Genomic DNA, 14890 nt, shown 5'->3' on the forward strand with positions numbered 1-14890 from the left:
ATATATATATGTATATATATGTATATATATATGTATATATAAGTGTATATATATGTGTATATATATATGTGTGTATATATAAGTGTATATATATATGTTTATATATGTATATATATATATATACATATACATATATATGTAAATATATATGTATATATATACATATTTATGTATATATATATATATATGTAAGTATATATGTATATATATGTGTGTGTCTGTGTGTGTGTATATATATATGTGTGTGTGTGTGTACATATATATATATATATATATATATATATACATTGGCAAGATTTATATTTGTTAATAAAATCTATAAAAAGAGTACAGTGAGCTTGCCAATGTATCATTCTTTTTAAGATGGTAAGTTGTGATTTGAGGAAGATTTGGTTGCACTTTTAAGTGACTATGTAAAGGTTTCCTTGTCTGCTTCAATAAGTTTTTCTTTTCATAAGGTGAAAGATGGCTATAATTATTGTAAAATGAAAAATATACTAGATTTACTCAGAGATGAAATTTATAGAAACCTACTGACTAAAAAATAAAAACAAAGAAGAGATGATGACTGTAAGTTGTGTGAATGCAGTAAATTATACAAAACTTGATAAAAATTGATGTTTATAAGAACTATACTGAAATACTCTGATGTGTAAAGAAATATAATAATGTTTATTACAATTTACACTTTAAAATGTTAATTAGGCATGTATATATTATTAATAAAATAAAGCTTGTGTTACGTAGGAGTTATTTTGACAAGAGCACTAAAGTGAAGGACTTATATAGTAACTAGCGCAAGTCTTACATCATCTCCTGCTTTTGTAGTAGCTGAGTGATGCAGATAATGATTTATAAACACAGGGAGACTGAATGAAACAAACCAGTGACTCAGTCTGTCATTCAACCAACTCCACCCACCAAGTCATACAGAATATGTTCCTTTCCAGTTACTGCAGATCTCCAGCTTTGATTCCTCATAATCCACTGCTGTACAATAATAACAACATATGTTTAATGCATGCACAGTTTCGTGATGAGAATCTCTTTGTAATCAATATAAACAACAGTTCTGGAAACCTCTTCCCCAAGCTTCACATTTTAGAGATGGGGGTTATCATTAGTTAAGCCTACATTATTACATAGATCTATATCAGAATTTTATCACTGCTTTATTTCCTTTATATTTTATTTTATTTAACTCATCTCTCTTATCTTTATTACAGTGGTTAATAATGGTGATGACATATCAGTTGTCAGTGATAATACCTTCCTGCCTAATTTAATTACCTCAATGAAAAACTCCAGTATCTTTACGTTTTTTTTTTTTTTTTTTTCTGAAAATGTCAATAAAATGCAAGCTGTCTCTCACCCCCAACAACCACTGGACACACCAAAGTGTCTTCTCTTAATTCAATATATTACATTAGTCTATGTACTTTTGAACTTACTAATACTATATTGCCTTCATTTAGTATTATCTCTCCTCCTCCTTTCTAACCATTCATACCATGTTTCAACACTGCTGTCAATTTTTGTTTTTATTTCAAAAGACTAATAAATAATAGAGATAATACTCTATTATTATAATTTTAATCAATCATACTGAACCTAGTACTTATTTATAAGATTGGTACTTGTCAATCACTTTCTAGAACTGCAAAATTATGGGCACCAATTCTTAGTGAAAAAAAAACTGAACAAAGACAAGATACATATATAAACACACACACACACACACACAGAGTTCTTCATTGGTTTATGTGGTAGTTTTATTTTAGCAAGGTTTACCATCCAGCTGCAGAACTGTAGAAATCATGCCAAAACAGACATTGGACCATAATGCAATCCACAATTCATCAGATATTGTGAAACTGCACAACTCATACCAGCATGGACAGTGGATGTTAAATGATGATGATGATGACTATTTACAAATATTGTTTTGAGACAGTACATCGTCAGTCTTATTATTTCCATTTGAGTTTTTTAATTTCCTTTTCTCTTAATTTTAATTCACTTCTTTAATAGTAAGGTAGACCACATGTTAAAGTAACATTACATTGGCTTTATCTTTTAGATTTTGTTGAATATATCGTGATTCAGTAATAAAATTTCAAATATCAAATCTAAATTTAATAGATTAAATCAATTTCAAAATGGAGAGTATTTAACAGAATCGGTGAAACAGCTTATTATAAAAGATACTGCTAGAAAAATGAAAAGAAATGAAAAAAATTCAAAGCCATTATAACTATATGATGTAAGCTCAAAACACAAATCATATAGGCAGCATGGCACTTGGAGCAAGTGTCTTCTATAGCCTCAGGCTAACCAGAACCTTGTGAGTGGATTTGAAACTGAAAGAAGACTGTCGTGTGTATATATATATATATATATATATATATATATATATAAATATATATGTGTGTGTGTATATATGTTTGTGTGTCTTTGTGTCTGTGCTCCCACCATCACTTGACAAGCGATGTTGGTGAGTTTGCGTCCCTGTAACTTAGCAGTTCAGCAGAAGAGACTGATAGAATAAGTACCAGGCTTACAAAAAGTAAGTCCTGGGGTCGATTTCTTCAACACCCTTTAAGGTGTTGCTCCAGCATGGGTGCAGTCAAATGACAAGTAAAAAAATAAAAGAATATTTACGCAGTAACATTATGGAAACACTGGAAAAAGCTCTATCATTTGGATAGAAGATAAAACACATATGATTGCTCAAATACAACTTTGTTATATGTCAAAAAGTAGTTAGGATTTTTAATCAAATCAACAGGCATGGGTGTGTGGTAAAAAGTTTGCTTCTCAACAACATGGCTCTTGGTCCAGTCCCATTGCATGGCACCTTGAGCAAGTGTTGTCTACTATAACCTTAGGATGACCAAAGCCTTGAGTGGATCTGATAGATGGAAACTGAAATCAAATATCTAATCTCTAATAATCTTGATTCTGGGAAAGTAAAGGTTGGTTTGAAGAATTTTCAATCAAACTTTCTATACATCAGATTGTGCAGCGAAAGTGGATCAATGATAAGAAAACTGCGGATGAATTAACTGAAATAACTGAAGAGTTCTACTCTTTAAAACAAATATTTAATGCTAATGAAACCAATTTATTCTGGAAGAAAATGTCAAAGAGAACTTTCATATCAAGTATAGGAAAAACAGTTAGCAGATTCAAAGCATCCAAAAATCGAATTGTATTATTATGCTGTAATGTATTAGGTGACTGTTTTATGAAACCATTATTAATTAATGGGCCTCTTAATCCACCAGCAATGAGACAACTGAATTAAAATAGCCTCCTAGTTTATTAGCATGTGAATACAAAATCATGGATGCCTGTTGCAATATTTGAAAGTCAGCTTTTATCAATATTTTGTTCCTGAAGCTGAAATTTATAAAAAACATATAACAAAATTTTATTGCTAATTGATAATACTCCATCACATCATTGTGATTTAGAACACAAATGTTAAGTTCTATTTTTATCACCTAAATAATATTACACCATAGATCAAAGTATAATTTGTAATTTAAAGGTAATTATATTAAACATACTTATAAAAAACACTGGATGATATGGTGGTATGGAAAAAATTTTATATTCTTCATTGTGTGAAGATAATTGCAATAGAAATACATGAAATTTTACAAACATATTTCTTAAATGCATGCTGAAATGCCACTTTAACTGGATTAGTACTAAACAGAAGTGATGGTGAAACATAAGCATTTGATCAAAGACAAAATTAATATTGCCCATTCAATAGGAATGCAAAAACTCTGAAAGATGGATTATAAATGGTAAAAAATCTAGAACCTTATTTTATAAAAAAATGATCCTAACTGGAACAGTTTGAAATTTCAAAGAGAAATAATGACATGAAAATTTTGATCTGAAAGTTATGGAACCCAAAATTATAGATTTCATGCAACAGCTGGTGATACCTAATACAGAAGGAGCAAGAGATACTAGTGTCTACTGATGGATTTTCAACAAATAAAAAAGAAAATTATTTTAATATGGCCAGGTAACCATGTACCTCCACTATAGCAAAACACCTGTTTCTGCCTCTCACTTTCTGTCACACTCTAGCCTTTCATCATCGGACACAAGATACTCTCCTCCAATGTCCCTCCCCTCTCAAAATTCCTTGTTTTGCAAGTTACTTGGTGACTCTGCCAGCACTGATGTCACATAAAAGGCACTCAGTCCACTCTGTGGAGTGGTTGGTATTAGGAAGAGTATTGAGCTGTAAAAACCCTGACAAAATAGATAAAGTAGCCTGGGGTAGTTTTCTACCTGGCTGGCTCCTGTCAAACTGTCCAACCTATGCCTGCATGGAAGGTGGATGTTAAAACGATGATGATAATAATAATGATGATTAACTGAACTGCAGTTAAGCCTTCAAAGGTTTTAGTCGATATTCATCTTGGTACTTATTTCATTTGTTGAAGCATCAAGTCATGGGATACAGTAATACAATGTAAAGGGCAATGGTTTTCATATTAGTGTAAACATAAACATCGATACACCCCACCACACCTGTATTTCAATAAATAGTTGTTTAAATTTTGTTCGTGTGCTTTCTGTGGATAATATCAATATTATCTCTCTCAGTTTGCTCAGTGACTCAAGGAACCAACTGACAGTGTAAACTGAAAGACAACTATGTCATATACAGATTCACACACAGTAAGCTTCTGCACCATTTCTGTCAACTGAGTTTTACTCACAAGGCATTGGTCAGTTGACAACACTTGCTCAAAATGTCATACAGTAATGACCAAACCTCAAACTATTTGGTTGCAAAATAAACTTGTTATCTACACACAAATGACTCGACCCAATAGTTTAATAATAAATAATAGAACAGTAATACTGAGTCAGTAACCTTGTCCAATTAATTTGTCATTTCTGGTTTGAGTACCTAACACTAAAGTGGAGTGAAATATGAATCTACTGGTCTAGGCCTATTATATTGTTTGAAAGTTCTTTTCCATTTCATTCTATTTAGGAATTAAGAGTAGACTATACTCATTTTCCACATATTTTAATTTCTAGAATATAGTTTTGTAGATTTGTACATTCCTTTGTGGTGTAAGATAAAAGAGAATTTCAATTGTTTTTTAAAAAAATGTTAACTGTTCTTGTAGGCAACACACAATTACGTGCTTCAATGCCAGTGAATTTTCTAGAAATAGTATAATATTTACATTGAGCCCCATCAAAGAGCAAATACTTTCAGTATTAAAAAAGACTAAAACTGTGTGAGCATGAGTGTGGTGCTATAATTTATGTTAGTAAAACTTGTCTGGTTGAAGTATAACAAATGTAATATATTTGAATATGCACATGTTTAGCAAGCAAATAGTTGTTGGAGCAGTGAAAACTTGACCAGCTTTTATAAATTTTGTTATTCGTCAACTATGCTGTTTTTCAGTCAGAATTAAAGTGATAGAAAATAAAATTTACTTGAGCCTAGGTCAGTATACACTAAAATTACATCAGACCTAACATGAATCCATTCCACTGGTAACAGCTTTTTTTCCATTCAGCACTAATTGACTATTCTGGTCTCAAGATATGTACACGATTGTACTTCACGCACTAAAAGGTGCCTTCAGCCACATTCTCAGCTTTCTTATGCTTGGTATTTCACTATACATCTAATGGATCATTGTCATCTCAATTTTTCCCATTGTTCACTGATCTTCCATTTCAGGTCACCTCTCACTATCATGCAGTGTCACACTTCAAAAACAAACAACATAATGTTTTACCTTTAGCATGGACACAGAGAAAGATAGAAATTCTTCAGAAACGTGATTTAAAAAATTTTTCTAGCTAATATGCTCTTACTCCAACAATTTCCAGCATTAATTAGATTTCATAAGTAATAGAAGCTATCAACTATGTCTACTGAGCCACGAGAACAGCTCATGGTCTTCATTTCATAAGTGTTCCTCTTACTACTAATTTTGTACATCTTACACTTTTAAAGTCTTGGTTCTCAGTCAGTCTGTCAGAAATCCTACAGCAAAGTGCTTCATTAAGCATATATTAAATTTCTAATTAAAAGTAAATTTTAATTTTTGTATCAGTTAACAAATTGCATTTGTATGTGAATTATTCACACAATCATCATGAATATCATTTTAATGCCCACCTTTCTATGCAAGCATGGATCAAATGGAATTTTCTGCAGCAGATTTTTTATAGCTCGATGCTCTTCTCGTTGCCAATCCTCACTTGTTTCCAAGCAAGGTAATATTTTCCCATGACCACACACATTTACAAGGAAGATTGGAAATGAAAGACCTCACTTTCATGATGGTGACACATGTTCACAATTATCAGGCGACATAATGTGAAGGCAAGGGGACACTAACACACACACATATATATATACATGCACGCATAAACACACACATGATGGGCTTATCAAATCCACTCACAATACTTTGGTTAGCCTGCGGCTATAGTAGAAGACACTTGCCCAAGATGCTACACATTGAGGCTGAACCAGAAACTATATGGTTAGGAAGCAAACTTCCAACAGCTATCACCTACACATTAGATAATAGATAATTGTTTTTGTAACTAGTTAATAATTATATTTTAAGTATCTCTTAAAGAATATTTTTCATTCAAGGAGTTTTAGAGAATTAAAAAAATGCAATAGAAGAGATTTTGGTTATTTAGGTTCAAAAAAGTTATTTCAAGCAATAAGGGCTAAAACACAAAAATAGCCAGGGAAGAGAGATATGTGCACGATTATAGATGATATAAATATAACTTTATTTCAAAGAAACAGACAGTAAAAGGAGTGCAAACTGAAGATAAGGTTAGCAGTGGTAAAAAAAAAAAAAAAAATTCAACATAACATTTAAAAAGAAACTAAAAGGGTGTTGCCTTTAAGGGAAAGAAACAGATAAGTTAAATAAATTATGATATCAGATGGACTGTAATAAAAAAAAATTAGGAGGTACACACACATTGATCATTTCTTTAAATGATGATTTGATATAAATGAACTTTTTGAAAAAATTATATTATAGGTGCAGGTGTAGCTGTGTGGTAAGAAACTTACTTCTCAACTACATAGTTCTGTGTTCATTTCCACTGTGTGGCATCTTGGGCAAATGTTTTCTACTATAGCCTTGGGCTGACCAAAGCCTTGCAAGTGGATTTGGTAGATGCAAACTGAAAGAAGCTCATCGTGTGTGTGTGTGTATATGTGTGTGTGTGTGTGTGTGTGTGTGTGTGTGTGTCTGTTCCCCACTACTGATTGACAACAGGTGTTGATGTGTTTATATCCCTGTAACTTAGCAGTTTGGCAAAAGAGACTGATAGGATAAGTACTAAGCTTAAAAAATAAGTCCTGGGGTCGATTTGTTCAACTAAAACCCTTCAAGGTGGTGCTCCAGTAGGGTCGCAATCAAATGACTGAAACAAGTAAAAGAATAAAAGAATATGAGGTGCACTCCAGAAGTATTGACTTTTTTTAAGGAAAGGCAGTCATAACTGCACTAGGTTATTGTAATTTTAGTATACTGTTATTATACATCTAATAAGCTGACCTGCCAACTTTTGTTATTCCAGATTGAAGGAGATGGCTGTAACTGCACTTTGAACACCTCTTATGAAACACTACTTGTCACAGTTGATTAGTTTGCAGAATGTGTTTGGGATGATTGGAAGCTCACCATGCAATAATAAAATTATGTGTTAAACTGGGCAAAAATGCTACAGAAACTTCTGAAATACTCCAGACTGCTTACAGATTAACCTTTTCACTGGCACAAGAGGAACAAGGATGGCAGAGAGAAGGTGAGAGACGATGAGAAGTGTGGGAGGGAGATGGACATCAGAAAACCAGAGCTGGTTGAGAAAATTCACAAATTGTGGATGAAGGCTCTCATGTGTCTATAAAGACAATAAGTTTGGAGTTGGGATGGCACCTGTACACAGAATTATTCATGAAAATCTGAACATGTGCAAAATTTATTCCAAGGGTGCTCGGTGATGAGCATCCTTCTAACCAAAAACTTGACAGAGATGGGCATCAAAGCTGTTCCTCACCCTCCCTGCAGTGAAGATCTTACTCCCTGTGACTTTTGGTTGTTACCCTACCTAAAAGAGAACCTCAGGAGTAGTCATTTTAAAGGCAAAGAAGGCTATGACACGTGTCCTGGACACTTTCACTTTGAAGGACTTTCATGGGGCCTTCAAGAAGTAGCTGGAGTGCTGCAATAAGCGCATCGAAGTTGGAGGATCCTACTTTAAAGGAGATTAGTTTTGTACTTCTTCAAAATTAATAAATGCCTCTCTTGAAAAAGTCTGAAAACTTTTGGAATGTGCCTTGTAATGATGTAATCTTAGAGCTCTTGTAATAAGTAACAAGTAATAAATTTGATTTATGACAAAACTATTCTGAATTCTAATATTCTACCATCCAAATAATCTTAATTTCATTTAAAATAGACTTTTTACATTATCCACCACCTCATTCATTAAATGCAATATTGAATAATATATTCTTTATATATGTTAAAAAGTTCTAAAGTATGTTTTTATTATTATCTCCACCTTAGCATAGGTGGAGGTATTGTTTTCAGTTGTGTTTGTCTGTGGACAAGATATCTCAAGGACCACTGGATGGATTCGGATGAAACTTTCAGGGATCTTTGGCCTAGTGACTGGCACGAACTGATTAGATTTTGAGATCAACTTGCTACCAGACAAAGATTCTGGATTATTTTTACTGTTTTTTTACTTAATTTTTGAGACCGGTCAAATTCATTTTTAGTATTCTCATTTGTGAGAGCAGTCCAGTTTCAGATATTCTCATTTTAAAAATCATCTCTTGCTAATCATTGAGAGGATGTTGGTGTTGCCTTGGCAGAGGTTTGTGCTTTCTGAGTGCTCTTTTTATGCTTTAGTTCATGTAACATAAATGTATCATTTTTGAAATATATAGGACATCTAGCATAAAAGAAAGGAACTGGTTTTCCTAGCTAAGTATTTGTAGACAGTATCAATACTGAAATATTTACTAATAACATGCTAGTATTAATGGGAGGTGGTAATTGAATATGAAATTTTATATGGTGCATGTGTTGTATAACTGAGTTTTGAAGTGGAGACTCATTTCATTCATGGACTGTATTTGGGTAAGACAGCCAAGCTGAACCTGTTTCTTCCCAAGCAATATCCACACAAAGAGTTGAACATAGCACTGCAAGCTAACAAAGTAGTTGTCTATTTTTCTGTGGTAGGTATTTATAGATCAGTGGATCTGGATTTCCAAAATCAAGTGTTTTGACCACATACAAGTACCATGGTTGTGATATGATATGAAATGCCATCTTTGGCCACTTGTAATTTCAGAAAGCTATGACATCATGACTATCAGAAATAGTAATGTATTGCAATTTGATTTGTGTTGAAATTACATGTTGAAATGTTTCTTTTTTTTTTTTTTTTTTTTTTTTTTTTTTTTTGAAAAATAAGTTTCAGGAAGTTCAATGTGTACAATTCACCATCAACACCATTTATTCATTGCATGATTCACAGATTACCATTTACTAGCTACAAAACAGTTCTACAAAAGGCTGTTTTACCAAATATCTGTTTGTAGTTATGTTGCATACTAATAAACATTTAAAAAAAAATCCTAATCAATATTTTTCAGTTGTTAAAACACAGATAGTTTATAGATAAGCTAATATTTTCTTGGTAGCAAATTGAATCTGCTGCCACCTAAAAACATAAGGCAAAACCCTTCTGAGCAAATTGATGTGTTTAGAGTGTGAGAAATTAGTGCAAAATGTGCAATGATGAAATTAGTTGTTAAAAGAAAGTATAGATACAAGCTTGAAATAAATAACATTGAACTAAGATGTATGTAAACTGATAGCACAAGTGGGATAGAGAGTCTAATCTTCGTCAAAAATGGGGGTAATAAAATGATAATATTGGGATTATTGATAGACAATCAGATAACAGGGATTATATTTTTTGTCTGCAAGCCTGCTTAGCAGATAGATAACTTCCAAGAAAATAATTAATTGAAAAATTATTTATTGATTATGTCAATGAAAATAAAGATGATTTCTTTGGTGTGCATGGCATTACGTTTATAATATAAAGAATGTAAATTGTATTGTCATACAAACCAACTTTATTATCTTTACAAAAACCTCGGTTGTAATTGCAAGTCAAATTAACTGTTTTGTGTGTGTGTGAGAGAGAGAGAGAGAGAGAGAGAGAGAGAGAGAGAGAGAGAGAAAGAGAGAGAGAGAGAGAGAGAGAGAGATGGAAAAGAACATGAAACTAATTTTGATTGTAAATGTATCTTCAGCAGGTGATATGATGGATGATGGCAGGCAAAAGATATATCTCACATATATAGCACATATCACATTTCAAATAACTAAAATCTATGCTAAAAGAAAGTATCTAAGCCTTCAAGCTAATTAACTAGATATATCAATATAGACATCTTTATTAATATGTGGCATATCATTTTTTGCTGAACATTTGAATATGAACTCTTTTATTGTTTTTGTTATTTTATTCTTAATTTCATAAACTTATTTACAACATTTGTCTTCATGAAAACAGCCCTGTCTACGTGGCTCTTTGTGGAAGATATCTCTTTGGAAATAGCTAGGTTTGAATCTATTTAAAATTATTTAATGGTACTCTATTACTTACACTATTACTATGAACATACTAAGAAGAATAAAAAGAAGCACACTGACAAAACAGATCAGTAGCACCTGGAGGAATAATGTGCCTAACATGATGCGTGTGCTCCTGTACATAGAGACAATGAGAAGAATATTTTCTACTCTAAGCATTTCACCTGGCGTGCTAATGTTTCTGCCAGCTCGCCACCTTAGACAATGAGAAGAATGAGGCACAAGAGTATTGTGATATTGCTTAGCAGGTTATATGAATGAAACAATACTTGAGCCAAGATGAGCTGAAGAATTTAGCTATGCATTAGTGTCATTAAGGACTTTCAACAATAGTGAAGTTTCCCAATTCCACAAAGACAACATACTTTATTGTTTTATAATTAAAGGAAAGAGGTACAAAGCATAATTTCAGGAAATTAACACTCAAAATACACCCATTTTACTAGTGCTACCACTAGTTCTGACAATTAAAGATTACAAAATACGGAATACTTTGAAAGATTGCAGAAAGTAGTAGATTAGTTGAATTTCTATGTGACCTAAATGCAGAAGACAGCAATATCATAGTATGACTGGAATTATTGTTTATGTTTGCAATGAAGAGATTCTCTTTTCATATGAAAGGAGAATATATATTATATGGGAAACATGATATTGTTTTACATCAAGACATGGTTAATGAAAGCAGAAGAGCTACAGTGACTGGAGATGGACAAGTCAAATATCATTTGCTGGAAATGCAACAGATAAATTTAAGAGACAAGCTAAAATGTATATTAGTTATCGAGGATAACAAATGATATAAAGGAATGGAGTGAAACTTGACATTACAAAATGAGGTTTCATAGATGAGATAATGCATTGAAATATGCTATTATGTAAGTCAGTTTCAGTCTATGCTAACATGGAAAGATAAATGATAAATATAGAACATTTATATATATATATATGTATACACACACATATACATATATGTTTCATAGAAAAGAAACAAAAGCAAAACAAATTAGAACAATAAGAAATACCAAATGATAAATATAATTAATTTGATGAAATGAAGTGGGGAGTGCATCATTTGAATTCCACTATTAAATAACTATTTGATAAGTACATTGTGATGAAAAACAGTTTAAGGAGATTAGGATAGAGGGAGTTTAATTAAAAGTAAATAAGCATTCTAATATTTCTGTTTTAAATAACACAACAATAGTGAGAAACAACATAATGCAATGCACAAATATAAATTAGTCTACAGGAGTAGATGGAAACTCCATTCAGTACATCCAGTGTAAACTATGGATATACAAGAACTGCTGTAGAATCTGAGGCAGGTTAACAAGGAAGGAAGATATGCAGCAGATAATCAGGAGAGGTAAGAACTAAGAGCACACCTGAAAAAGATTCTCTGAAATGCTTTGACAGTTCACTTGTTAATTACTTCTACTACCTAAATGGCTAAATTAAGAGTAGAGGTCGGTACTCTGAAAGCATAATAGCCAGAATAAGAACAGACTGAAAGAACAATAACTTCTACTGGTAACAACGGGTTCTTTCTCAGAATGAATGAGAAACTATGAAGCCTCTCTACAAAGTGTGATAATTTGTGGACGTGAGATATGGGTAGTGAATGCAGAGGATCTGAAACGGATAGAAAGAAATAAAGTAAACATATTTTGTTGGGTGTTAATGTTAGTATGCATGAATCATGAAGTACAAATGAACTCAAAGCAAAACTTGTGTGTAAAAAAAAATTGGATGAAGTAAGCAAGAGAGAAGACTGTTCTGCTTTGGGATGTGATGTATGATGACAGCTATATAAGTAGATGGAACCTGTGGAAGAGGGAGACCTAAGGCAACATGGGAGGAATTGGTGAAAACTGATCTCAGAATATTTGAGCCTCATGACAATGACAAAGGACTACAATGATTAGTACTGGAGAGGACTAGCCCAACTGTGCAAAAATGGCATAATGAACATTGAAATGGTAGTAGTGATGGAGGCTGGGAGGTATAATGTATCTATATTTGGGTATCTTACCTAATATGTTTCTATTGAATCTATATCTGCTACCTGCCCAGCCTCTTGATAGCCTCTCATCTTTCTCTGCCCAACCCCTTGACATAATTATCTACTATTTATTCTTTGGGTCATGTAGAATTGGGCAAATAGACACACTGTAAAGTAGTGAGGAACCTTTAGTCTTACAAGGCACAAAGCAAACAATTTCGTGTTAGTGTCACAATAAAATACATCAAGTACACTTTGTAAAGTGGTTAGCAATTGAGTGGAGATGATATAGGTTCAAGAGGACTCGTTATTCTTGTCAAGGACATGAACATTTCTAGTGCTGGTGCTTTGATAAAATGAAGGTGTTCAGTTGCAGAATCCAAGTAAAAAAAGGAAATGAATGAGTGAAATGTGGTCCTCTAACCTTTCTAGAAGGGCAGAAACTTTAAATTGGAACTGACTTGGGTTGTGATGGCCAGTCCAACCCATATTAAAATGAACAGTGGATGCAAAATGATGATGAAATAACATTTGGTATCCATAACTTAAAAAAACCTTAAAAATCCATAAACTTAAAAGATCCTAATAATACAACTTCATCACTTATATTAAATCTATTGAAAGTTAGAAAGTTACAACTCATAGCTACAATTTCTTATTGACTTAGTTTTATTTACTGTATATACATTTTTTTTTACATTCATAATCTTCCAGGAAACAAATGTTATGATATATCAGGCAAAATTTGAATAGGATATATTAATTTAGAAAAGCAAATGAATAAAATACTTTTAAGATTACGATATCTTCATTTCTTATAACCAGGGCATGAAAATGATCTTTTGCAGTGTTACTTTAGATAGTCTTACTTTGTACCATCCAAATTTATCTTGCAGTACCAGATGTTTAAATGTCACCAAGAATATTTATCTTATCACTGACTTTCTACATTTACATTTCTAGTGCAAATATATCACTAATGTACAAGAGTATTTGTATAGCATATTTTTGCTCCTTTATTATAGTTCAAATGACATGAAATGCATACAAAATGTTTTTAAAAAAGTGAAAATCAAATTTTGATTTTAAGCACTGCAAATATCAGGTACCATGAAAAACTAAAGTCCATTAAGATACACACATGTATAGTGTGTGTGTATGTATATATAACATTAAAGCATGTAAGAATAATGAATATTCAATACGTATGGAGTATTTTAATTATTAACTTTTGGGATATGAAATAGTGTAATTCATTTAGAATTATATTACTAAAGTTCAATTGAGTTTGTTTTGTTTTGGATGGAATAGAATATAAAAGCTTTCACTTTTATATAAATAACTATGGAAGACTGGTGGGAATATTATCTGTATGGACTTAAAGGGCTAGCTTGCTATTTAGTTAGATAATTTTAGGAGTTGGTTATAGGTTTACTTATAGAATTATTAATTTACTGAGGCTGTTTTTGTACATAGGGTAAATGTGGTTTCTTTGTTGTAGTTAAATTATTAATGTTAGTGTGTAATCCTTCCTAGAATTAAGATTGAATGAATGTGGTGATATCTAAGGTATGTTTGTTCCCAAACAACACTTATTTTAGTGCTGTTGACACCACTGGATTGAATGATATTGCCCAAGTGTCGAAACCATAGTGATATCCGTGGGGCAGCTGATCATGGAGTCATGTTGGATTACTGGTATGGCTGTTATTGATATATATATATATATATATATAAACTTACTTGGAAATGGCGTTCAATCATATAATAATAATATTGTGGTTCCTGACCGATTACATGTGTGTTGAAGGCTTGCTATGGAATTTATATTTAGATATATTTGGGGTACTTATGTGTACTCATGACTTTTGCTTCTGCTTTTTTCCATGGGTGCTTGTAAGTATTTCATTTATTTTTTTATCATATTCTCTGCTGATGAGTGGAAAAATCGGTTGGATTAATCCCGAAATCGCTTGACTCAGAGATAATGAATTTTTAAAAAAATTCTGTTAGCTTGCTTTCCTTGTTTTCAACAAGGCATGTATTTATAGTGATGTATATTGTATGTGGTGATTGATGCTTTAAAGTCTATTTCTCAGCATATTGGCATAGAATTTTTTTCTTTTGCCCTTATTTATAATTGTTTAAAATATATATA

At 32.1% G+C, this 14890-nt stretch overlaps 2 protein-coding genes across 4 annotated transcripts in view; one reads left to right on the forward strand and one right to left on the reverse strand.

The window, feature by feature from the left end:
* Positions 1-14890, forward strand: part of LOC106873157 (Na(+)/H(+) exchanger beta) — a 288856-nt gene that overhangs the window by 210872 nt on the left and 63094 nt on the right. The gene's annotated exons all lie outside the window — the stretch shown is intronic.
* Positions 1-14890, reverse strand: part of LOC106878267 (integrin beta-PS) — an 87423-nt gene that overhangs the window by 62690 nt on the left and 9843 nt on the right. Inside the window, exon 1 of one of the 3 annotated variants that reach the window (XM_052968322.1) lies at positions 3290-3294. The exons of the other annotated variants lie outside the window; for them this stretch is intronic. Coding sequence (XP_052824282.1) covers positions 3290-3291 — 2 coding nt within the window. The 5' untranslated portion in view covers positions 3292-3294. Of the gene's footprint in view, positions 1-3289; positions 3295-14890 lie in introns of those variants that run through there. 3 annotated transcript variants of the gene reach the window in all.

The sequence above is a fragment of the Octopus bimaculoides genome, chromosome 1 (assembly GCF_001194135.2).
Source record: "Octopus bimaculoides isolate UCB-OBI-ISO-001 chromosome 1, ASM119413v2, whole genome shotgun sequence".
Taxonomy (NCBI): domain Eukaryota; kingdom Metazoa; phylum Mollusca; class Cephalopoda; order Octopoda; family Octopodidae; genus Octopus; species Octopus bimaculoides.